We start from the raw sequence: 26,312 nt of genomic DNA on the forward strand, positions 1-26,312 counted from the left end.
GAGTCCATCAAAATCCTAAAGGAGAACACAGGTAGCAACCTCTTCGATCTCAGCCGCAGCAACTTCTTCCTAGAAACATTGCCAAAGGCAAGGGGAGCAAGGGCAAAAATGAACTATTGGGATTTCATCAAGATAAAAAGCTTTTGCACAGCAAAAGAAACAGTCTACAAAACCAAAAGACAACCGACAGAATGGGAGAAGATATTTGCAAATGACATATCAGATAAAGGGCTAGTATCCAAAATCTATAAAGAACTTATCAAACTCAACACCCAAAGAACAAATAATCCAATCAAGAAATGGGCAGAAGACACGAACAGACATTTTTCCAAAGAAGGCATCCAAATGGCCAATAGACACATGAAAAAGTGCTCAACATCGCTCGGCATCAGGGAAATCCAAATCAAAACCTCGATGAGATACCACCTCACACCAGTCAAAATGGCTACAATTAACAAGTCAGGAAACGACAGATGTTGGTGGGGAGGCAGAGAAAGTGGAACCCTCCTACACTGTTGGTGGGAATGCAAGCTGGTGCAACCCCTCTGGAAAATAGTATGGAGGTTCCTCAAACAGTTGAAAATAGAGCTACCATACGATCCAGCAATTGCACTACTGGGTATTTACCACAAAGATACAAATGTAGGGATCCGAAGGGGTATGTGCACCCCATTGTTTATAGCAGCAATGTCCGCAATAGCCAAACTGTGGAAAGAGCCAAGATGTCCATCGACAGATGAATGGATAAAGAAGAAGTGGTATATATACACAATGGAATATTATGCGGCCATCAAAAGGAATGAGATCTTGCTATTTGTAACGACGTGGAGGGAACTGGAGGGTGTTATGCTGAGTGAAATAAGTCAATCAGAGAAAGACATGTATCATATGACCTCACTGATATGAGGAATTCTTAATCTCAGGAAACAAACTGAGTGTTGCTGGAGTGGTGGGGGGTGGGAGGGATGGGGTGGCTGGGTGACAGACATGGGGTAGGGTATGTGCTATGGTGAGCGCTGCGAGTTGTGCAAGACTGTTGAATCACAGATCTGTACTTCTGAAACAAATAATGCAACATATGTTAAGAAAAAAGAAAAAGAAGAAGATAGCAGGAGGGGAAGAATGAAGGGGAGTAAGTCGGACGGGGAGACGAACCATGAGAGACGATGGACTCTGAAAAACAAACTGAGGGTTCTAGAGGGGAGGAGGGTGGGGGGATGGGTTAGCCTGGTGATGGGTATTAAAGAGGGCACATTCTGCATGGAGCACTGGGTGTTACGCACAAACAATGAATCATGGAACACTACATCAAAAACTAATGATGTAATGTATGGTGATTAACGTAACAATAAAAAAATTTTAAAAAAAAGAACTAGGCTCTAAGACAGGGTTGTCAAGTAGAAATAGAATGCAAGTCACACATGTAATTTAAAATTTTCTAGTAGTCACTTTTAAAAGAGTAAAAAAGAAACAGTAATTTTAATAATTATTTTGCTTAATCCAATGTATTCAGTATATTATCATTTCAACATATGTTTGATATTTAAAAAGATAATGAGATAATTTACATGATTTTTCATACTGAATCTCCAAAATCCAGTGTATTTTATAATTACAGCATGTCTTAATTCAGACTAGCCACACTCAGGTGCTAGATAGCTACAGTTACTGCTACCCTCATTTGGACAGAACACGTACAGAACTTGCAAACTGATCTCTAATGACTGAAAACCAATTAGCGTTTGCCTGGGGCCAGTGTGAAGGAAGAGATGAGCCACATAGGGGCATAAGGAAAAATCTGGATGTTCTATATTGATTATAGTGGTGGTTTCATGGGTGTGAAACTCATTTAATTGCACAGTTTAAATGGATGCAGCTTGTTGTGCATAAATTATGTGTCAATACGTTGATTTTTTTTTAAGTCAGCCAGATGAAAAGACTGTTTGGTTTATATCTACATATTTAACACTTTCAATAGACCTGTCCCAGCTGGTACTGACTTTTACTCCCCTATGAGAGAACCAATTTCCCCCTGCCCTGACCATGTCATCATTTTTAATTTCTTTGCTAATATGATAGCTGACAAGCGGTAGTGTATTGTCTTGATTTACATTTATTAAATAATATTTATATTTATTAAATCAATGGGGATTTTCATGTTTATTGAACATTTTTCCAAGTTGTTTGTTCATATCCTCATGATGCTTATAGTAAATAGCTGAAAGAAATAAGGGGAGGAAGGAAGGAAGGAAGGAAGGAAGGAAGGAAGGAAGGAAGGAAGGAAGGAAGGAAGGAAGGAAGGAAGGAAGGAGGGAAGGGAGGGAAGGAGGGAGGGAGGGAGGGAGGGAAGGAGAAAGGAAGGAAGATCCCAGCCGCTTTACTATAAGTACATTATATGTACTCAGTATGCGTAACACTACTTAATAGCATGAGAAGACATATGAAATTGATAAAACAGCTCCAAACTTAGAATCTTCCCCCCACACCCCCTCCCCACAAAACCCATGAGCACTAGAAAAAACAAGTAGGTTAATGTTATCACAGAACCTATAATAAAGGGCTAAGTAACACAAAGCTAGTGATGATTTCTTTATCACTCTAATAAATTAGAAATGAGACATGTTGACTGTGCGCACCAGTACAGTTTGATTCTATGTCCCCAGCCTCTCCCTACCTCTGTCACCATCTCCCTCAACATTCTAACATGTCAGCAAGCATATCTGACCCCCCCCCAAGATGTGGTTGGCAGTTCTTGGGAACTCTTCTGAGCTATGTTTTACTTGTCCTCATAATACCCATCCCTCCACATGGTTCTCATTTCAGTAAACTGAAACCTCAGCTCTCACTAAATGACCACCTAAATATTCTTGAAGAGAATATTCGCAGACTGCTTCCCCTGCCACCTCTGGAAAAACTCAAAGATGAAGGCGAGACAGACAAGGACAAGGAGCATATTAATGTATGTGGGGGTGAGGCTTGAGTAGAATCAAGAGCTGCTGTGGGACTCTACCCTCCCGCCTCAGCCTGACGCGCATGCTCACATTGGATTTCAGTTTCTCTACGAACGATCCATGGATGCTCTCGGAAGGCTGCTGAAGACCATGATGTGGGATAATGTGAAAGCAGAGGCCTGCCAAGAAATGTTCAATGTGAGTCGGGCCATTGCTCAAACTGAGTCCCGCATTCCCTCGTCTGTGCTACAGGGCAACACTCCAGACCCTACCTCATGCTCTTCACAGGGAGATGTGCAGCCTGACCCATTTAACCCATCACATAGGGCCAGTCCACTTAAGAATTATTTGTGGGAGGTGAGCATCCTGTTATAAGAGACAGAGAGAGAGCAAGAGCCAGAGAATGGGAATGAGTGAATATGAGGAGTACTGAGGAAAGAACATTTATTCTTTGACCAACAGCTTCTCCGAATGTGGCTTGTTTCACAAAAAGATTGGGAAAGAGAAAGAGCCTTCCAGATCACCGCAAAAGTGCTGACAAATGATATTGAGGTAAGTAATCCCCTGGAATGAATAGATTTCACTGCTTGCTAACAAAAGGGATCTTGGAGGCCTCTGGAATCCAAAGCCCCGGCATGATGGAGCTCCAGGCCCAGAATGGAGTGCTTCCCAGAAAACCACCTAAGAGGTATCTCAGAACCCCAGGATGTGGCAAGCACACTGGGATTAAGCTATTTGGTTGCCTTTGCATGCTCCCTAGCTCACTTTTCCACTGCCCTTAAAGGGAAGGTTCAAGATTCAATTTCATTCTAAGGACCTTTAGGGGGAAAACAAGGGACTTCACATCCAGTGTTGTTGGGACTATCCTGGGATGTCATCAAGCCATCCCATCACTTTGGGGGTCTCCTTTATCCTGCAGGCACCAGAGAACTTTAAAATTGGCTCACTCCTCGGCCTCCTGGCTCCTCACTCCTGTGACACCCTGCCCACCATCCGTCAAGCGGCTGCTAGCTCCACTATTGGTCTGTTCTGTATAAAAGGTGAGGGAAAGATGAGAAACCCACAAATGAAGAGAAGATACCTGTTTTCTTTTGTTCTTGGTTTTTCCTCCTTGTCTCTCTCTCTCTCCAGTTCAGCCATTTCTGCATTCTAATGCCTTCATTATGTCACAGAATTTGCCTCTCTTTCGGATCTTTTTTCCCCAATGGCTCTGTTTTTCTCTTTTTAAAAATATAATAACACCAAAGCATCAAAAAGGTCCATTGAGGTAGGTAAAAATGTTTTGATTTAAATCACTGGGCACTTGGGAGTATTAGCAATGCCTCCTCTATCACGTGGATTTCTTCAGGAGGAAACTGTACTATTATTACGATGCTAAGTGATTTTCAAAGTTCTCTAAGAGAGACAACTTTGTGGAGGTTTTTGCAGCTTCCAGAGCAGGACCTCTGTCTACTGTCCAAGTATATGTGGAGTGGCAATATCAGGAAATGTAAGGAATTTTAACACCTTAGTCTCAGGCTGAAACCAACAAATCAGGGCCCTGGGTCCAGGTTAAATCAGCAGGTACTTCCCCGAGAATGGCCCTGCACTGCATGCGCATTTCTGTGCAGCCCTGGCATGGCCAGGAACACTGGTCTAGGTTTAGTGCCATCTCACACTTGTGTTCCACTCCTCTTTCTTTTAGGTATTCAGAAAATGCTTATTAAGTTCTTTCCATGTGTCAGGCACTTCTCTGATGCTGGAGGCACAGAGATAATTACAATTCTAAAATTCACATAAGAAAAGTATATTAAAGCCAAAAGGTGGGATTTGGTTGGGGGGAAGGGAGAGGTTGGTTAGTTGGTCAAAAAGAAAAAGAAAAAACAACTATTTAGCAGAGTCAAAACAGGTATGAAAGTCCTTTGGGATATGGGAAAATAATTCATTATCTTGTACCAAGCCAGAAAATAAAAAATGGGTTAAGGAAGTAAGAACTAAGGGGCCATCCCAGTAAGAGAAGAAATGTGTCAGAAAGGAACCTCATAGGAAGAGAGGAATTTCAATCCTATTATTGTTCTACCTATTCTTCCTTTAGTGTACTTTATTTTCCTGAAACATGCAAAATTCAGGTTCTCAAATACTCTTTGTTAATAAGAAATCCCAGGGGCGCCTGCGTGGCTCAGTCGTTAAGTGTCCGCCTTCGGCTCAGATCATGATCCCAGGGTCCTGGGATTGAGCACCCACATCAGGCTCCCTGCTCAGCGGAAAGCCTGCTTCTCCCTCTCCCACTACCTCTGCTTGTGTTCCCTCTCTCGCTGTGTCTCTATCAAATAAATAAATAAAAATCTTAAAACAAAATCCCATACTTCATTATTTATTTTAACTCTTTTCCTTGATAGATCAAATAGCATGGCAGAGAGAAAGAATATGATTATTAAACACCAGCTGAATACAAGTAACTAGTGTGATGCTAAATTAAATACCCATTTAAAACTCAGTTTTGAGATGAGAGCGCTGAAATTAAGAAATTTACCAGCTCCAGAAAGTAGTAGAGCTGGGCTATGAGCCCAGGTCTGTGTGTTCTACCAGTTCTACCAGTCTGGGCTGCCTTCCATAGAAGGGTTCAGGTGTTAGTTTCCACAATTACTCTACATTCAAACAGCAAATAGAAAATGGTTACTGTTTAGGTCTGAGTTTATTAATTGGTTTCAGCAATCAGTTGCAAAGTTGCTGATGTTCCTATTGCAATAGTTAGCTTTCCATTTCCATTTTCCCAGAAGTGGCTTACTATGAAAGGGAACTCCAACGGAGACAGCAGTGTGGCAGAATAGTGAGAGCTTAGGCATTGGTGCCAGGCAGACCAGGGCTCAAATTCTAACGCTCCTATTTTTAGTCTCTGGATAACTGTGGCCAAATGGCTTTATAGCTCTCTGCCTCAACTTTCTTGTCTGCAAAATCAGGAGCATCTACCTCAGATGATATTGACGAGTAATAAATGAGATCATTGTGTGCAGAGCATTTAGCCCTGTGCCAGCATGCAGAAACTACTCAATATGTGTTTGCTCTTACACCCACACTCTCATCAGACAGGCGTTGGTGCATTTGTTAAAAGCATCCAGCAGCTGAATTAAGGTCATGTCAGAGTATAGCCAACCTCTTTAACCCCTATCAGGTCTTTGAACTCTTGCCTCTGTCTCCCCTTGTGGATTTTAGGCACTCACCTGGAGGTGGAAAGACTTCAGAGTCTGCAGGAAGGGCTGCAATGTGACGATGTGCAGGTCCAGATCAAGATTTCTTCTAAAATAGCAAAGGTAATAGATATGGAGGACTGGCCAAGGAATGTAAAGATGATTCTGGGTTGATTTCCAAATGAGTAAGCCGTGTACACCCCACTACCAAGGAGAGCAACAGTCTAGCCATTCTTTGTCCTATCATGTGTTAACCCTGGGTACATGTGCCCAGTCAACACCTGCTACTGATCACTTCATACTCTGGGAAATCTTATGAACCAAGCATCCCTCTTCAGGATGAGGGAGGCAGTGTGGTGGAGTAGAAGATACAAGGGCTTTGGAGTCCATCAGATGATGCTGTGTGCACTTGCTTGAAGCCCATTCTCATTTCAAAAAAAAAAAAAAAATGCAGAACCCACCTCTCAGAGTTCCGAGAATTGGTCAATGAATTCATTCATTTATTTAATCATTTATTCATTCATAGGCCCTATGCGCCTACCATATGCCAGACATTGTTCTAGGCTCTAAGAATAGAAAAAGACAAAACACCTACCCTCAGTCATTATGACCATATACTTACAGAGAGAAGTGAACTGTCTTGAGGACAAGGTGTCTCTTCCTAATTTGTAAAAACCTCTTCTAAGCTCGTGGTGTTTCTGCAAGAAGGAACATGATCAGATTTATATTTCCAAAGGGTCATCTACCTGCTGTGTTCAGACTATGATATAGGCCAACAAGAGTGAAATTAATGGGAAAAAAATCAGTTTGGAGGAAACTACAAGAATCCAGGTGTGAGATTAGGTGGCTTGGACTAAGGTGGCAACAGCAGAGATGACAAGAAGGTGACCAGAATAAGGGAGAGAAGCCAGTTGGGGGGCACAGAGGGAACATATGTCAAATGCCTAAGAAAGTGACTGATACATAGTAGGTGCTCAGAAACATGAGCCCCGCTCCTTCCTTTCTTCCTAAACCATCATCCATCCCAATGTGAGAAGAGAAAAAACACACGTAACCATTGAGTATGGAGCCCAGGCAAGCATTTGGTGTTACATAGAACAGACGTGGCAGTCTAGTCCTTTGATCTTGGAATTAAAATGACTCAGAAACTGGTTGAGACATGCACCTACTAATGAAAAGAGATTAATTTCTTTCAAGAATAGTTCTACCAAATATCAGTCATTGGACCACTTAATGCAGAGGCAAGTCAGTTGTGAATAGGAATGTTTTCATACCTACAAACTCATAATCATGACCATCTTCCTTGATTAAAGCCCCAGACAATGTCCCTGGAATTCATTCAAACTTCCAACTTTTCACCTCCCTGCCTGCCTTTTCATTAGCGCGCACACACACACACACACACACACTCATACTCACACACTGGTATCACCCATTTGTATGGTTCTTGTATTTAGAGACCAAAATTGCAAAGTTTTTATTTTCTAGAACTTTTGTTGACTACTCTTAATTTTGAAACATGAAAGTGCAAAAGACAGAACTCATAATAATTCATACTTACATGGATATTGTGATACATCCGGTATTGAACATGGCACTTAGTACATGGTGATTAATTTTCCTAAATTCTCAAGCCTTCGCTTTTCTTTGGAAGACACATGACATATTTCTGTGATATATGAAACGTATGTGAGAGTAATTTATATCATAAAATCATGTAAAACCACACACGTTATTTTTCCCTTGTGGGGTACACTATAACTTTGAAGTTTGGAGAAGAAATTTCTTCAGCAAGCTTGGGATTCAATAAATATAAAATAATAAAAGAACAGCTCCAGGAAAAGTCTGCCTAGAGTTTCAAGGTAATGTCTATATCTCTTTTTGTATTTTCTGTCATTTCTATGCCCTAGTCATGGGTTAGCTGTTTGGAAATTCCAATGGTTTCCAATATCCTAAAACAGTAGCAGCATGTTGTATGTAGTGAGGTGGTTGATAACATGAATCTTTCTGCATACATTCTCAGATTGTCAGTAAACTCATCCCAGTTGAAGAAATTCTAATGTTCCTGGAGGAAACCCTGGATGGTCTGGAGAGCCTTAACTCCACCTGTACCCAGGCCTGTGGCATATGGATGATCACGATCCTGAAGGAACAGGGAGCTGCTTTGGAAGAACAGGTAAACTGACAGCCAGTCTGACCACTGAGCAGAACTCTTAACACTTCTGAAATGCCACATTGGTTGCCATTCCTCAGTTTGTCCTCTGATAGGCAATAGGCAAGAGCATGCACAGCCTTAGGAGGCCTCCTCAGAGACCCAAGTTATGTACTAACAACCAGGCTCATGTTGAGTGCCTGTCTCAACCTGTTTCAATTGCCTCTCTATTCTGTGATTTAAAAAAAAAAAAAAACTTGCCCAAATGTTGCTCTCTGGCCAGACAGCCGCTCTGAACAAGGGCATTTGGGTCCTGGAAAACTGGATTGTTAGATCTGTAAGGAGGAGGGTGACCATGTGGATCTCCTTTGGAATAGCCAATAAGAGCCAGTAGAGTTTCTAATCCCTCTGCCACTCGTCAAGCTGCTCTTCCACACAACTTTAGGGTTGGTTCTCTGGTAAGGAAGGCTATCATTGGAGAACTGATTGGGGGAAAGTCCTCAATCCTTGCTCCCAGCTGGAGAGTTAGCGTGAAGAAGATTTGAGTTCAGGAAGCTTGGTTAAGGGCTCCAAATGGAGATGCTCTATTCTCTCTCTTAAGGTCAGAAGCAGAAGTCAAGCAATTCAACGATTAATAAGGAGAAAGAGAATCTTTAACTCAATGAAGTCACCTCAAGGGAAATACTTGAAAGTTATGGTCCCCATATCCCAGGGTCAACCACCCTAAATTAAAGAATTCTCTAATGTATGACCTTTAGAAATTATTTCTGTGCTAATTACTCTCCAATCAGTTTTTTCAAAAATATTTATTTTTGATTAACATATAATGTATTATTTGTTTCAGGGGTACAGGTCTGTGATTCATCAGTCTTACACAATTCACAGCACTCACCATAGTACATACCCTCCCCAATGTCCATCACCCAGCCACCCCACCCCTCCCACCCCCCTCCACTCCAGCAACCCTCGTTTTGTTTCCTGAGATTAGGAGTCTCTTACGGTTTGTCTCCCTCTCTGGTTTCATCTTGTTTCATTTTTCCCTCCCTTCGCCTATAATCTTCGCATTTTCTTTTTCAGCATTCTTCTTGTTTCTTCAATTCCACATATCAGTGAGATCATATACTTGTTTTTCTCTGGTTGACTTACTTCGCTTAGCATAATACCCTCTACTTCCATCCACATTGCTGCAAATGGCAAGATTTCATGTTTTTTGATGGCTGCATAATATTCCATTGTATATATATATACCACATCTTCTTTATCCATTCATCTGTTGATGGACATCTAGGCTTTTTCCAGAGTTTGGCTATTGTGGACATTGCTTCTATGAACATTGGGGTGCATGTACCCCTTTCAGATCACTACATTTGTATCTTTAGGGTAAATACCCAGTAGTGCAATTGCTGGGTCATACAGTAGCTCTATTTTCAACTTTTTGAGGAAACTCCATACTGTTCTTCAGAGTGGCTGCACCAGCTTGCATTCCCACCAACAGTGTAGGAGGGTTCCCCTTTCTCCGCATCCTTGCCAACATCTGTCATTTTATGACTTGTTAATTTTAGCCATTCTGAATGATGTGAGATAGTATCTCATTGAGGTTTTGATTTGGATTTCCCTGATGCCGAGCGATGTTGAGCACTTTTTCATGTGTCTGTTGGCCATTTGGATGCCTTCTTTGTAGAAATGTCTGTTCATGTCTTCTGCCCATTTCTTGATTGGATTATTTGTTCTTTGGGTGTTGAGTTTGATAAGTTCTTTATAGATTTTGGATACTAGCCCTTTATCTGATATGTCATTTGCAAATATCTTCTCCCATTCTGTCGGTTGTCTTTTGGTTTTGTGGACTGTTTCCTTTGCTGTGCAAAAGCTTTTTATCTTGATGAAGTCCCGGTAGTTCATTTTTGCTCTTGCTTCCCTTGCCTTTGGCAATGTGTCTAGGAAGAAGTTGCTGCGGCTGAGGTCAAAGAGGTTGCTGCCTGTGTTCTCCTCTAGTATTTTGATGGACTCCTGTCTCACATTGAGGTCTTTCATCCATTTGGAGTCTAATTTTGTGTGTGGTGTGAGGAAATGGTGCAGTTTCATTCTTCTGCGTGTGGCTGTCCAATTTTCCCAACACCATTTGTTGAAGAGACTGTCTTTTTTCCATTGGACATTCTTTCCTGCTTTGTCAAAGATGAGTTGACCGTAGAGTTGAGGGTCCATTCCTGGGCTCTCTATTCTGTTCCATTGATCTATGTGTCTGGTTTTGTGCCAGGACCATATTGTCTTGATGATGACAGCTTTGTAATAGAGCCTGAAGTCCAGAATTGTGATGCCGCCAGCTTTGCTTTTCTTTTTCAATATTCCTCTGGCTATTCAGGGTCTTTTCTGGTCCCATACAAATTCTAGGATTATTTGTTCCATTTCTTTGAAAAAAGTGGATGGTATTTTGATAGGGATTGCATTAAATGTGTACATTGCTCTAGGCAGCATAGACATTTTCACAATATTTGTTCTTCCAATCCATGAGCATGGAACCTTTTTCCATTTCTCTGTGTCTTCCTCAATTTCTTTCATGAGTATTCCATAGTTTTCTGAGTACAGATCCTTTGCCTCTTTGGTTAGATTTATTCCTAGATATCTTATGGTTTTGGGTGCAATTGTAAATGGGATCAACTCCTTAATTTCTCTTCCTTCTGTCTTGTTGTTGGTGTATAGAAATGCCACTGATTTTTGTGCATTGATTTTATATCCTGCCACTTTAGTAATTCCTGTATGAGTTCTAGCAGTTTTGAGATGGAGTCTTTTGGGTTTTCCACATAAAGTATCATATCATCTGCAAAGAGTGAGAGTTTGACTTCTTCTTTGCCGATTCGGATGCCTTTGATTTCTTTTTGTTGTCTGATTGCTGTGGCTAGGACTTCTAGTACTGTATTGAATAGCAGTGGTGATAGTGGACATTCTGCCGTGTTCCTAACCTTAGGGGAAAAGCTCTCAGTTTTTCCCCATTGAGAATGATATTTGCTGTGGGTTTTTCATAGATGGTCTTTATGATATTGAGGTATGTACCCTCTATCCCTACACTGTGGAGAGTTTTGATCAAGAAAGGATGCTGTACTTTGTCAAATGCTTTTCCTGCATCTATTGAGAGGATCATATCATTCTTGTTCTTCTTTTATTAATGTGTTGTATCACATTGATTGATTTGCAGATGTTGAGCCAACCTTGCAGCCCAGGAATAAATCCCACTTGGTCGTGGTGAATAATCCTTTTAATGTACTGTTGGGTCCTATTGGCTAGTATTTTGGTGAGAATTTTTGCATCCATGTTCATCAGGGATATTGGTCTGTAGTTCTCCTTTTTGATGGAGTCTTTGGTTTTGGGATCAAGGTAATGCTGGCCTCATAAAAAGAGTTTGGAAGTTTTCCTTCCATTTCTATTTTCTTGGAACAGTTTCAGAAGAATAGGTATTAATTCTTCTTTAAATGCAAAAACATCTATTTTTTTAAAGATTTATTTTTTTCAGAGAGAGAGAAAGAGCACGTGAGTCGGGGGGAGAACAGAGGAGAGAATCCCCAAATAGACTTCCCTCTGAGCACAGAGCCCAATGTGGGGCTCAATCCCACGACCCTGAGATCATGACCTGAGCTGAAACCAAGAGTCAGACCTTCAACCAACTGAGCCACCCAGGCACCCCAAAAAATGTGTGCATACTATGGCAGGCACTAGGCCAAACATGAGAGAATCAAAGGCTTATAAATTTGTAATGTCGTATTTGTGTGTTTAGCACAGAGGGGAACAATAGGGACCTAAATCCTCTCCTAACATCATTGAAATGGGACTCTGTGGTAGTCATACTTGCCAGATATTTATTTTTAAGGAATTATAATTCAGAGGAAATGTATTGTTTAACCTAAAAATAATAAATAAGAGAAGTATCTACTAAAAGCAAAGTTACTTTAGCAGAGAGACTTGCCTTTCTCCACATCTAAAATCCAAATGTATAATATCATTCCCTACTACCCACAGATTAACACCCAAATTTGGAAGGGCGACCTTCAGTTTTCTCTAGGATCTGGCTTCATATTTTCTGTTGTTATCTTCTTTTATCACCCTCATTTTCTCTGTGTTCCAAACTGGACCATTCTCCTATTCCAGAAATCTTTACCATATTTGCTCGGGCTCATGATCTCCTGCTATTTTTTTATATAGAATTTTTTAAGAGTTGTTTTAAGTTCACAGCAAAATAGAGCAGATAGCCTTATACCTCTTCTCCCCACACACACGCCTCCTCCCTCACTATCAACACCCCACACCAGAGTAGTATATTTGCTACAATCAGTGAACCTACCTTGACACGTCATTATCACCCAAAGTCCATAGTTTCCATTAAGGTACACTCTTGGCGTTGACAAATGTATAATTGCATGTATCCAGCATTGCAGTAACATACAGAATGGTTTCACTGCTCTAAAAATCTTCTGTGCTTTATCTATTCTCATGCTTTTTTATTTTACATTTTTATCTGTATTCTTCCTTCTGATGATGACTTTCCCCCACCATCTCCACCTTGCCTTTTGAGATTGCTATATATCCTTCAAGACTCAGACCAGATGTCCCTCCAAAGGACATCTTTGTGTCCAAAGTGACCTCAGTTATTTCTGGATTCCCCTATCAGTCCTGTGAACCTCTTATATACCACTTGCCATACATTGCCTTTTGCACAGGCCTTTGGATATATGGCTAACATTCTTTTTTTTTTATTATTATGTTATGTTAATCACCATACATTACATCATTAGTTTTTGATGTAGTGTTCCATGATTCATTGTTTGCGTATAACACCCAGTGCACCATTCAATACATGCCCTCTTTAATACCCCTCACCAGGCTAACCCATCCCCCCACCCCCCTCCCCTCTAGAACCCTCAATTTGTTTCGCAGGGTCCGTAGTCTCTCATGGTTTGTCTCCCCCTCCGATTCCCCCCCTTCATTTTTCCCTTCCTACTGTCTTCTCTCTTCTTTTTTTTTAACATATAATGTATTATTTGTTTCAGAGGCACAGGTCTGTGATTCATCAGTCTTAACACAATTCACAGCGCTCACCATAGCACATACCCTCACCAATGTCTATCACCCTGTCTGGCTAACATTCTTTATTAGAATACTGATTCATTTTGAGAAAGGGCCACATCTTATTCATCTTTGGTAAATTCCCCACAATGCCTAGCACAATATTTGGCCTAATGCAGGCTTTCACCAAATATTTGCTACATCGACTTAAGAATAAATACCCAATATAGCTAGAATTCCCCTGAGTAAGAGATAGGCCATGCAGAACAGATTATTATTTTTAACCTGGTTTATAATTCATCAACCACCCATGAATAATATGCTGACTATATGTGTCCTAAGCCATTCATGTAGAGGAAAAATGACAACTTCCTGTTTGATTTGGCTTTTTGTTTTTTTCTTTTAGCTGTTGGAGATCTTGAGCATGATTTACCATCACATGCCAGTCCTCAGGCAAAACGAGGAAAGTTTTCAGTTTATGCTGGAAGCCATCTCTCAGATCGCCAGCTTTCACATGGATGCAGTTGTTGCCAACCTTTTACAGAAGCCTCTGCCCTTTGACAGGTAGATCCTAACTGAACCAGTCCATTCTCCTAGGAAAGGCTAATCTGCATTGAGAAAGAATTGGTGGTTGGAGAGAAAGAAAGCAAAAACAAAGGTTGAGAACATCTCAAATAATAATTTCAAAAATGGTGTTTGAATCACAAGGGACGTTTCACCAAGTGTTTTTCATATACATATCCTCATTAAATGATGAGATTTTTTTAAATTCATCATAGGAATAAATGAGTATGAGAAAAATGAGTATTTCTCCTCCTTCTGGTTGCCTAGAATACACCTATGGGAGAGGTTTCTGCCTTAATGGACATCAACAAACCTAAGTCACCCACGTCCAGAATGCTGGACTGTTAAATCACACATCCTTCTTATCTCCAGGCATGTTAGCATCTCTATCTGTTCTTGAAATTTTGATTAGTCATAATGTTGTTTTAGAGGGGAACAGATGAAAATGCTCATATTCCAAAGAGTTGTTTCTTATCAGCTTCCTGCCTCACCACCCTAGGGACACAAAGACATTGTGGAAGGCTCTGGCTGAGAACATAGCCTCCAGTGGTAAGCTCTTGAGAGCCTTAACAGACAAACTTGAGGACGAATTAGAAGATGACCTAGCTGGGATGGAGGCGATTTCAGTGAGTTGGACAACCCAACACATGCCTGGAATAGCGTCCCACCCCGCGGTCTGTCCCCACCTGGAACTTGGTGATGTAGCATTAATCATACTTCTTCCCCTCTCATACCCCGATTTTTAATCAACTCCAACTTATATTGGACAAATATGGTGGCAATTTTGTCTGTGGCTGTCACATTTAGAACCAAATTTCTCATCATCTCAAAGAAAATTCGTGTATCTATATTTCCAAATTTGTCTTCAAGAGATCCAAAAGCACGCTTTTTGAAAGACCTCAGTGCTGGAAAAGATTTCATTTAACCTGATTGGTTCCCCACTGGAATTTGGAGCTGCCCAACATGGCAGTCCTGAGAGAGAAACACATTTTGAGTTGGGAAGTTTCCAGACAAATACATCCTCTCTTTTAGGGCCGTTTTTATTTTTGTTTTGCTCTGTTTTGCTTTGTTTTTACCACGAGTGTGGTCACCTTGGAAAGCAATCCTCTGGGGAGAAAAACAAACTTGAGGATCAGGCCGGGGAGATGTCCTGGGAGGAAAGGGGCCTGCTTGACTGCAGGGTCCTCTCTCCCCTCAGGTGGCCTGTGCTATGTATGAAGTGGTATCAACAGGCACCCCCATCACCAGCTTGTACCCAGAGGTGTTCACTCTTCTTCTGAAGCTGGTCAGCTGTACACTGGGCCAGAAAATGCCCACTTCCCCCTGGAGACACAGACGGCGAGTAATGCAGCAGGGAGAACGGCAGCAGACAGCAGACCCCTGCAGGTACATGGCCAGGCAGGAGGGCCCTCCCCAGCTGTCGGGATCCCAGACGCTAGACGAGGGGCCGTGGCAGTCAAGGCCTATGCCTTCTGCTGTGGCCTCCACTACCCAGGAGCAAACAAGGCTCTGCTGACCTTGAGCCCTTGCTACTCTTCTTCCCTGAGCCGGGCCCCAGGGTCGCTGCCCAGAACGGTCCCAGAACAACAAATAGCTGCTCTGTGTGCTTCCACAGAGCTCTGTTTCATTTGTTTTCTCTCACTGAGACCCTTCAAGGAAGGCTGGAATTCTGTGATATCCAAGGCCACCAAGGAAAGAAGAAAAATAAAAATTGACACCATATTTTATCAAACTGAAGACGTCACCCATTGACCATATTTTATCAAACTGAAGACGTCACCCATTGAAGGAAGCAAAATTATTTTGTGTATTTTAAAAAAGCAAGAAAGAATCCCAACTAAGCCATGAATCAATGTTTTCTTATACTTTCAAATGTTTGCTATATATTTATTCAAAGAGCTCTTTTAAAATGATTAGGTATAGATTTTTATCCTCTATCGCAAGGCTCTGTTTCCGTCTTCTTGCATAACTTTTTATTCCAGTGTCAAATCAATCTTTTGAAAGACATTCTAAGCAACATTTAGGCCCAACACATGTAGTTCCATTAATAAATGTCACTTCACTAAAATGACAGCAGTATCAAGGACCCTGCCTCCATCCATGCACGTACCCAGGCCTGCACCGGTCCTCCTGACTCCAGCACGACCACTGTCTGGCCAACTGTCGCAACACACCATCCACTGTGAGACACAGCCTGGTTCTGGAGGGCTGTTTGAGAATCAACAAAAGAGAGGAGTTTGTATGTTCCATCCTTTGGGCTTTATTCTCTCCTGAGAGGTTGATGAGGTTTTGTGGCGCTTTACTTACTGGTTCAGATAATCTCCATGTCCCCTCTGACCCCAAATTAAAGTGTGAGATCAGGCAGCCGGTTTTTCCCCTTGCGTGGTGTCCCTTCATCCAGGAGTGAGGGAGCCTTGTGGGGAACAGACAAAGTGAACTTGGGGATTCACAGTTCCCTGCGTAGGGTTGGCTTACTTCTGTGATGCCGACTGTCTCCTTCAGGCTCTCGACGGTGACTCTGAAGTGCGTGCAAGCCCAAGCCATGAAAGAAGGTCTTGCCAAGGAATCTGATGAGGGGGACAACTTGTGGACCCTCCTCAGCAGTCCCAGTACCCACCATGTAGGAGTGTGTGCACTGGCCAGGTAATGAGCGGGCCTTCTAGAACTGGACACAAAGGAGAAAACGAAAAATTGAGTAAAAATGCAATGTAAGCAGCTTCACTGGGAGCAGTGGACTCACTAAGGATTTACAGTTCAGGAGGAAAAACAAGGAAGAAAGAGCAGAGGGACGTGGGAAGAGGTGGTGGGAGCAACCCAGATCCCACCATGCCCCCAAAATATAGTGATGCAATGAACAGTGTTAGGAAAACTGCCCCTAGATTGGGCACTTGGATAAGCTATTTTCAAGTTCAAGCATTAGTGTTCTTTCGTCGAACATCCCCTTTTAGATGATTTATTTTCCTGAGAGAGAAATAGACCAAAATGTCCTCCATTGTTTAGAAAGAACCAAGTCTCTGCTACAACTGGAGCCTTGCGTTTTCTAGGAGCATGGCACTGTGGCAACGTGGCATCATACTGGACATCATGGAGCAACTCTTCTCATCTCTCACCTCCTCCTCGGAGAACTACCGGGTCACCGGCACAGCTTTCTTCTCTGAGGCAAGAGAGAGGGGCCGTGTCACTGCTCAGCAGGCTCTCTGGGTCCCCTTGGGGGAGTTCCTCTCAGGGTCAAGAGTTCAGTGGGAGCTGGCCCTTCGGGGAAGCTTGGGGAGTGGAGAGCTCCAGCCACTGCCAGAAATATGGTCCCCGAGAAGGGAATGAGAGAGGAAAAAAAACGAGAACCCACCCCCAATCTCTTCCTTCGCTCCAGTCTGAAGAAACCAACCCTCCCAGGACAGAGAAGCCTGGAGAATAATTACGACAGGGGCAAAACAAAAAGTAGTCAACGGTATATTATTGTCACCTCACACCCTGGCACAAAGGTTGTCGCAGCCGACCCAGAGAAGGAACATTGTCAGTAACTCCCGTTTTCCCCTTTTTTCCATTTCAATTAGAAAACCTCTTCTTAACTAGGTCTCATGGTTCTTGTCACCACGTAACCTTGACCTGGGGGCTGCTTGTATCTAGAGATTAGTTTCTGCAACACTTGCTGATTCACCCCAGGGCTACCTCCTCCACTCCATGAGTGGCTGGACCCTACTACACTTTCACTGTAGTTATGATGCACTTGTCACTGTCCTGGAGGGAGGCCACTCCCTTCACTAAAGGGGCGGAGTGGTTGTTTTCAGCTCGTGAAGGAGCCAGTCCTTTGGAAGCATGGGAATCTACGGGAAGTGCTGATCCTCATGGATCAGAGTGCCTGGGACTCCAATGCCACATTGAGGCAAATGGCCATCCGAGGACTTGGTAATACAGCTTCTGGAGCCCCTCACAAGGTAAAAGGAGTATGGGGCGGGGGGACATGTAAGTAGCGTTTAAAATAATGATTTACTAACCCACACCTCGTGGTTGCATAGTAATTAAGTAAAAATCCAAATAAATTGTTGCAGTGGTATCTCTCGGGTTGAAGAAACTGTGACCCTAACAGAATTCTAATTTCCTTGCTGGGCGTCCCCTACCCTCGTCCACCTGCACGTAGAACAGTTTTCGAGATTAAGAGACCTTATTTCAAAATAGGTGAAGAAGCATAAGCAGATAATATTAGAATCTGTCATCAGAGGCCTGTATCACCTGGCCCGCACCGAAGTCGTCTGTGAAAGCTTGAAGGCTCTAAAAAAGATCCTGGAACTGCTCACAGACCGAGACGTGAGCTTCTACTTCAAAGAGATAGTGCTGCAAACAAGAACCTTCTTTGAAGACGTAAGTGAGCCTGTTCAGGACTCTTCCCTCCCCAGCAGAGAGCGGACAGAGAAAGATTCAGGTAGTTCTTGTAGCAGGCAAGGTCGCTGTCCCATCTCTCTTCCTTGGCCTGCCCCCTGTGTGTCCCCAGCACAGAGATGCAGGCTGCCGGCTTCCTGGCTCTCCCTCTGCCTGACGGGACTCTCTGGCCGGGGTATCATGATCGCTGTGGGGCGGGGAGTGCAGACGTGTTGGGGGAGAACCCTCGAACAACAAGAAATGTTGAGTTTGCAAATGAACTCCTCAGCTTCCTCCTCTGTCAGAGGATTGAGCCCCACTTGCCCATAAGGGAGATACACTCCTTAATATTCCCTTTTGGTAGCTTTCCTCTCTTCCCTGTCTCATTCCCACAAATCATGACGGTACTCAACAGAGAGCAAGGACCCAAATAAAGGCCTTCTCACCTCCAACACTCTTCTCCACATCCAAGATGCAAAGGTTCAAAATGCTTGCATGGTTCATTTAATCTAGGAGTCAGGATACACCACAGCCAGAGGGCCAAATCCTGCCCGGAGCATCTTTTCGTCAACGAAGTTTCATTGGCACACATGCATGCTTATCGGTTACATAATGTCTATGGTTGCTCTCACACTTCATCCGCAGAATTGATTAGTTGTTACAGAAACCATATGGCCCCCAAAGTCTAAATTATTTACTGTCTGGCCTTTCACAGAAAAAGCTTCTGTAAAACCCCCAATCTAGTCAATAGTGTAGAAATCAATGCAAAAAAAGATCAGTCAGTAACCCTAGGCAAAGGAAGGTCATTTTCCTTTGTACCTCCTGGAAAACTAGATTTTATTATTTATTTTGGTTTATTCGTTGTCATCAGAATAAAAATCTATTTCCCTCCAACTTACATACATTTTTGTGATCGAGACCTCTTTCCTCATGTTGTGTTGTCAGAGGAGATGGAAAACTGCTGGTTTCCTCCTCTTAAACATTAAGGCTTGATTAAATTACCTTTCTACCTTCCAGTCTCCAGACTGAAAAGTCTTCATTTCCTCCGTTATGCATCATAAACCTAATTTTTCAGCTCTTTAAATATTTTACAAACCAGCAACTCTGTTGTGTCTCTAGATGTGGCCTGCAAAGTACTGAATACAACCTAAAGAAGAATTACCTCTCAGGTCTGATTTTTTCCTATTTAGCCACTCCAATTTTTTTTTTAAATCTTGCCCTTTCTTCCTGACTCCTTGGCAATTTGTTAACCACACAGGCCTCTAGATTTTAGTCTGCAATATATGCCCATAGTCGATAATTCTCCAGTTGTTTATTTTTCAGTTTCCGTTATTTCCTTGCTAGCTTAATCCCGGCCTTTGAAAGCAGCTTTCTGCTTGTGTCCAGCTACTTTCTCCAGTGTACCAACATTCCTTTTAATTCTCATCTTGTCCTCAAAACTGCTTACTTGGCTCCCACTCAATATAGTATCTTCTGTAAAATAACAAAGATGTTCCTTTTTTCATTACACGGATAACTGATGACAATCTTCGACAGCAAAGGGCTGAAGTCACCCCTACAGCGCCCCGCCGGTTTGTTAGCTTCCCCGGGGTTGTTGTGGGTCCAGTGATGATAGTTCTCCTGGATCTGAGCCTCCAACAGTCACCTACGAGTTTTGTGGTCAAGATAATATTTCTCAGTGTTATGCGGAAGGAAAAAATTCTAAAGTCTTGCTGGGTTGTTAGGTTAGAACTTTCTCATCCCCAATAGGTATCAGTTCCATCGTTTTTGTATAAAAGTGAAGTTTGATTAAAAAAAAAAACAACTTAGGACTTAGTAATGACATGCTACTCATTCTCTGCTAATGCTCCCTTCCCACAAGTAAATTGAACTATACTTTATGAAACTTAGCCCCAATAGTTTTCTATGGATTGAGCATACAATTCTGTCATCTCCAAGTTTCCTCCCTCCTCCCTTTCTTTCAATATTTAAGCACTTTCTTGGAATTCTCAAAACATGCTGACACTTCAACAAAATGGTAGAACAGAAAATATGGCGGCCACCCCACGCACCGTGCCCTGTTCACTCCTGTCCCTGCACCAACCCCAAGCAGTCACCTTACTCTGTGTGACTCTGTTTTCTCAACTCGAAACAAGGACACTAAACTCTAGTATCTCAGCACCCACAACAGGTTTGCTGCTGCTTTTCTGCTTTTTCCTATCATTCCTTGACCTATCATTAAGTCCCATCATTTGATTTCAGAAAATTTAAAAGATTTGGAAAAAGTAAATACCTTTCTACCTTTTTGGTGTTTTGTAATTGGTCTGTTTTCTTTTTCTAAAAAGAGACCTTTTGGGGTGCCTGTGGGTGGCTCAGTCGGTTAAGTGTCTGCCTTCAGCTCAGGTCATGATCCCGGGGTCCTGGGATCGAGCCCCGCGTCGGGCGCTCTGTTCATCGGGGAGCCTGCTTCTCTTTCTGCCTCCCTCTTTCTCTCTCCATGTCATATAAATAAATTAATTAATCTTTTTTAAAAAATAAAATAAAAAAAGAACTTTTAGGGCACGTGTCTGGTTTAGTCAGCAGAGCATGCAACTCTTGATCTCAGAGTTGTAAGTTCAAGCCCCACGTTGGGTGTGGAGATTGCTTAAAAATAAAATCTTTTATAAATAAATAAATAGGGGTGCTTGGGTGGTTCAGTTGGTTAAGCGTCCAACTCCTGGTTTCGGCTCAGGTCATGACCTCAGGGTTGTGAGATTAAGCCCCACATTGAGTTCCATGCTCAGCAGGGATTCTCCTTGAGATTCACTCCCTACCCCTCTCCCTACCCCTCCACCCCTTCCCCACTCACACTCACTCGTGCTCTCTCTCACAAATAAGTAAATAAATAAATAAATAATCTTTTAAATAAATAGACCTTTTAAAAATATATCCTGACCTCATTCCTAGTACATTTAAACATTTCTACTTCCATTTCCATGATACGAGGTCATGTCTCATGTATTCATTTAACTTTTCTGGCATTGTCCCAACCAGCCATCTTTATATTTTCAGGAAGATCTTTATTAACTTCCTTTTCTGTGGCTTTTTTGTTTATGTGCCCATTTCAGACACATTCTACCTTGCCATCAAAATTAATACCACTCTGTCTTCTTTTCCTCATGTTCACGGGGATGCTTTTCATTGGCCCTTGTTTATTGCTAATCCAAAATAATATTCTGCTACTCAGGACGACTTTTCTCTTCATCCCTCTGCCTTTATACGGTTATTCTAAACTAGTTTGCTAGACCTGGGAGGGAAAGAAAGAAAGAAAGAAAAACCTTCAGAAAATCCATCAGCGTTTGTTAGAACTCTGATCAGTATCAGCAAAGTGTCTGGATAACAGGAGGCCATCTTTCTCCACCACCTCACCCTTTGGTTCTTAAAATCATTAGCTACCATCCTGGACAACAAGCAAGGAAGTTCCAAAATTTCACATATGCAAACGTAGGGCTAGGCACTTGTTTGTTTCTTCTCTGTCTCCGATACCCGGAGCCCAAACTTCTGAGCTGCCTTTAATCCCATTGGAAAGTATTTGGGATTTCAGAGAAGAGTTTTGGGCCTTGGGCAATTTAAATTAGAAGCCCCAGAATTCTAGGTTAGTGGTGCCATCAGGCTCCTTTGTATAAAATACACAATAAGCAGGAACGCTCCCTGGCCTCTTGCCACCAGTACTCCCTGTTTACCATTCCTGTGGTCTGTTTCCCCAGTAGCTACTCAACGATAGAAACCAAGTCTCCAGCTCTAGAGCATCACTTAACCCCCAGACCCGTGGTCATTTAAACTCACAGAGCGTGAGTACGGAGCTGCTAGGAATGGAAGGGCGTTCTTGGCGCACATAAGGGTTGTGACAAGAGCACAGCGGCACCTGTGTTGCAGCCTCCCTCTGCTGACATGGGGCAGGGCGGGGCGGGAGTGGGTGCCGGCCGGGAGTGGCCCATGAGGGGGCTCACCCGTGACATGCATCTGTCATCACAGGAGCAGGATGATGTGAGACTGACCGCCATCCTCTTATTTGAGAATCTGGCATCCCTAACAGGAAGAAGGTGGAAGATTTTTTTTGCGGAGGAAATAAAAAAGAGCATGATTTCATTCCTTCTCCACCTCTGGGATCCCAATCCCAAGATCGGAGCAGTAAGTGGACTTTGTACAGACACCTGCACCTCCTCCTCCCCCACGGCCAGCAAGTGCCAATAAGTCTGGTCTAGCTGGTCCAGAAGCTGAATCTGAGGCCGCCTCTCTCAACCGAACCTGAAAACTGCTTCTTCAACCCTAGGTTCTTTCTTGCCTGCTCTCTCTGTCTGAGATTGCTCCTCCGTCTTTGAAACTGGGAAGGTACCAGCACTGACTTTAAGCCCCTCACATCACTGGTGTCCACTGCCCCACTCCCAGCACTAGGCAGCATCCTTCCCTTCCAGAAGGGGATCCAGCATTATAGACGGTGACTTTAAACACTCTGTTTCTTAGGCTTGCCGTGATGTTCTGATCATCTGCATCCCTTTCCTGGGCCTTCAGGAACTCTATGGGGTGTTAGATCATCTCCTTGATGGTCAAGATCTACCAAGGGCCAGGGATTTCTACAGGCAATTCTGTGTGAAACTGGTGAGTGTGTTGTAAACACTGCCTGCAAGCGCTGCACAGCCCTGAGTCCAGGCAGATGCCAGAAAGGCAAATAACACAGCAAGGGATCTGTGGCCCAGTCGGAAGGATGGCAATGATTCTTGGTGTCTGGCCCCATTACCTTCCACTCTTTCCCAAGTCCTGACTGGGCTATGTTCTTTGGGATTCCTGAAACACACCTGTTGATTAGTCCCAAAGGCCCAGTACTTTCCTGATTAAATTCAGGTTTGAAATAACCATAAGACATCTTCCAGTAGAATGATTAATGGCTGTGTGAGTGTTCATGGCCTTTAGTTTCCTTTTGTAGGACCTACCAGATGCCAAATTTCATAATGGATCACTTCCCAGGTGTCCTCTTTGTAATATCCATCTCCTTTAGGCAAAGAAAAACCAGGAAATCCTGTGGATCCTCCACACACACTCATTCACCTTCTTCAGCAGCACCTGGGAGATGATCCGGAGTGCTGCTGTCAAACTTACAGGTGAGGGCACATTCGCACTCCCGACTCAGATGGATCTGCTCCTTCCCATCTAGTCTTGCTTCAGCGGGAAGCTACTCCACCATGAACATGGGTATGACTGGGATGACAACAGCAACAAAATGCCAGAGAGGAACTCGTTTTGCATCTTGGAATATCTTCCCTCAAAGGAACCTGTTCTCTTTTGCAAATGAAAACTTGTAATGTCTTCTGACTTTCCAAAACTCCTGCTCTTCCCATTAGACCCTCCCCACTCCATGTCTCTTCTGGTTCCAAGTCATCGCTCTTTCTGCTGCCCAAGTCTTTGCCCCAAGCCTGCTGCCATGCCTAAATGCTTCGTTTGCATCCTCCCTTAACCTAAGCCATAGTAAACCTAAGCTGGGTTGAAGCTGAGAGCTTTAGCAGTTACATAATACAAGTGGAAAGTGTGTCAGTGAGGAGACCAGCCGATCTTGGCTCTGCTATAGGATTCTGGACGATTCACTTAACTTCTCTGTGTTACCTCTTTGTCTGATCTATGAAATAAAAGAGGAATGTAAGTGAATCCCTGAGGATCCTTCAATTATGAAATTCTAAATTTTATCATGACGCCTATTCTAACTAATCCAGCCCACCATGAATAGGCTTACTCTCTTGGCCACCCTTAAGACAGTTAAAAACTAAGGATTTCTAATTGGATCATATGAATAATCCCTCCAGCTACACTGTAAACTTTCTGAAGACAAGGATCCTATCTGGCACATGTTTGAAACCCTGACAACAACTGGCACCCCCTGGGAGGACACTGCGTCATCTTTCCCAAGTACATGTTGGGTGAGGGACCACTTCCAGACATGGCACTCAAGACCCAAGAGACATCACCCTGGCATCATCCTGGGGTCACAAAAAGAATCAGATAGTTTGCTCATTCACTAGCCAGACCACTTAACTTCTGACCAGGTGTAGAGTCTGACCTGACATGCTTTTCATGGCCTCTTCCTCCATAATGAAATTAGTATCTGTTTCCCCTGTTGATTTTAGATGCCATTGTTCTCAACTTGACCAACCAATATGTGCATTTATTAGACAAAGAACAACTGACCACACGTGAGTACCAACCCTAGTTTCTGCTCAGCATATTGTTAAAGACATATCTTTGAGAAAGAGAAGCTAATGCTGCACCAAGTTCCCTGTTATCCCAGAAACTGAAAATCCTAGTACCTCATGATTGTCTCTAATGCTCCCTAGAAACTGGAATTTCTCCCGAGTATAAAACAACCCCCAGCTCCAGCCCTTTGCAAGCATCATTCCCAACAGACTGTTATTTTCCGATTGTCTGTAAACCTACTGATTACAAGGTCAGGATCTTCTCTTCCCCTATTTCAGTGTTAAAATAGATTCTCAGCTTGCAGATCCAAATCCTACCCATTGGGATAGAACATAAGCATGGGGCCCCAGCTCCATGTAGAGCTGACCCTCACATGGAGCCTCACCCTGCAGCATAGCTTGAGCCTTGGCTTTCTTCATTCACTGAACCCTGCTTTTCCTCCTGTTTCAGGGCTCCAAGCACTTCGGCAAGACCCTTGCATCAGTGTCCAGAGAGCAGCCGAAGCTGCCTTGCAGACCCTCCTGAGAAGGTGTAAAGAGCTAAATGTCCTTCTGTAAACCATCAGGAAATAAACTGCTAGGCTTTTTCTACAACTGACTCCTGTCTTCATCCTCACAACCTACAAACGTACAGCATCTTGAGGAAAGAGATGGTGCCTAGCACGGGATCTTGAAGGGATGGTGTATTCTTTACCCTCCAGGGTCTCCCTGCCAACTTCCATTAGTAAAAAGTAAATCCCACAAATTCACTTGAGCGATAACCTGTGATTTGAGTGGTGCTGGCTACATGACCTTTGCGCAGGTTACCCCTCTATCTTGGGAAGCTTATGTCCCAGCAGATCCCAAAAAATGACAGAACCTGAAACAAGTCTGCTGCCATTAAGAGGACCACAGTTATTTCCACACATAGCCCTGTCCTTTATTATCGCTGCTCGCCTTGAATTACAACCCACACTCTTTACTTTCTAAAAAGCAGCCTTATGATAAACTTTAACCTATGTGTTCTTTCTCAGGCTATAATTTTTGTGTCGAGACTATGCCAGGTGTTTTCTACAAAACACCCATTCTGACACTGTATTAAATCTCATGGTTTCCTTTCTATTGTTATCCCAGAGCATTCCTTCCTTTGAAAGGCGTGGGTGCATGGGTGTGTTTGTGGGTGGGTGCGTGTGCCTATTTGTGCATGTGTGCACATGCATCTGTTAACCTTCTTCACAGCATTTGAATCATAACTCCTTACTCTTTTTCACAATGCCTACATGAAATTATGTACATAACAAGAAGTTTCTAACACAGAGGCTGGCCCTTGTTGAATACCACCACCATCACCATCATTCATTAAGAACATGATTAGGGCGCCTGGGTGGCTCAGTTGGTTAAGCGACTGCCTTCGGCTCAGGTCAGGATCCTGGAGTCCCGGGATCGAGTCCCGCATCGGGCTCCCTGCTCAGCAGGGAGTCTGCTTCTCCCTCTGACCCTCCCCACTCTCATGTACTCTCTCTCATTCTCACTCTCTCAAAATAAATAATAAATAAATCTTTAAAAAAAACTTTAGAAAAAAAAAAGAACATGATTAAATTGATGCATCCCTTTACAAATCCCTATTACTATATTCTAATATCTTCATCCTCCACCTCTTTGGGGAAGCATCTTTTTTCCTACAAGACCTTCTAGGGACCAAAGGAATGTTTTAGGTCTGAGCATTTGAATTGAGTCCATTTATTCATTCATTCAACAAATATTTATTGAGTGCCTAAAATTTATAAGGCACTGTTATAGCCACCAGGGCTATGACTATGAAGGAAAAAAAATAGAAAAATTCTACTGTCATGGAACTTATAGGCTACGAACTCCATGTATAAATTCCAGA

General features: G+C 42.9%; 1 protein-coding gene across 3 annotated transcripts in view; it reads left to right on the top strand.

Annotated features, from left to right (window-relative positions):
* Positions 1-25,335, top strand: part of MROH2B (maestro heat like repeat family member 2B) — a 76,395-nt gene extending 51,060 nt beyond the window's left edge. For all 3 annotated transcript variants that reach the window (XM_073890957.1, XM_073890958.1, XM_073890956.1), the window contains 18 exons: positions 2,824-2,959; positions 3,054-3,149; positions 3,414-3,503; positions 3,871-3,991; positions 6,144-6,241; positions 8,142-8,294; positions 13,729-13,886; positions 14,386-14,512; positions 15,085-15,272; positions 16,389-16,529; positions 16,931-17,045; positions 17,675-17,821; positions 18,063-18,245; positions 22,236-22,391; positions 22,725-22,859; positions 23,257-23,359; positions 24,377-24,442; positions 24,894-25,335. In XM_073890957.1, coding sequence (XP_073747058.1) covers positions 2,824-2,959; positions 3,054-3,149; positions 3,414-3,503; positions 3,871-3,991; positions 6,144-6,241; positions 8,142-8,294; positions 13,729-13,886; positions 14,386-14,512; positions 15,085-15,272; positions 16,389-16,529; positions 16,931-17,045; positions 17,675-17,821; positions 18,063-18,245; positions 22,236-22,391; positions 22,725-22,859; positions 23,257-23,359; positions 24,377-24,442; positions 24,894-25,000 — 2,320 coding nt within the window. In that variant the 3' untranslated portion in view covers positions 25,001-25,335. The remainder of the gene's footprint in view (positions 1-2,823; positions 2,960-3,053; positions 3,150-3,413; positions 3,504-3,870; positions 3,992-6,143; positions 6,242-8,141; positions 8,295-13,728; positions 13,887-14,385; positions 14,513-15,084; positions 15,273-16,388; positions 16,530-16,930; positions 17,046-17,674; positions 17,822-18,062; positions 18,246-22,235; positions 22,392-22,724; positions 22,860-23,256; positions 23,360-24,376; positions 24,443-24,893) is intronic.
* The last annotated feature ends 977 nt before the right edge of the window (positions 25,336-26,312 follow it).

The sequence above is a fragment of the Callorhinus ursinus genome, unplaced genomic scaffold (assembly GCF_003265705.2).
Source record: "Callorhinus ursinus isolate GAN/ISIS: 27379988/994484 unplaced genomic scaffold, GSC_fseal_2.0 scaffold3, whole genome shotgun sequence".
In the NCBI taxonomy this organism is placed as follows: domain Eukaryota; kingdom Metazoa; phylum Chordata; class Mammalia; order Carnivora; family Otariidae; genus Callorhinus; species Callorhinus ursinus.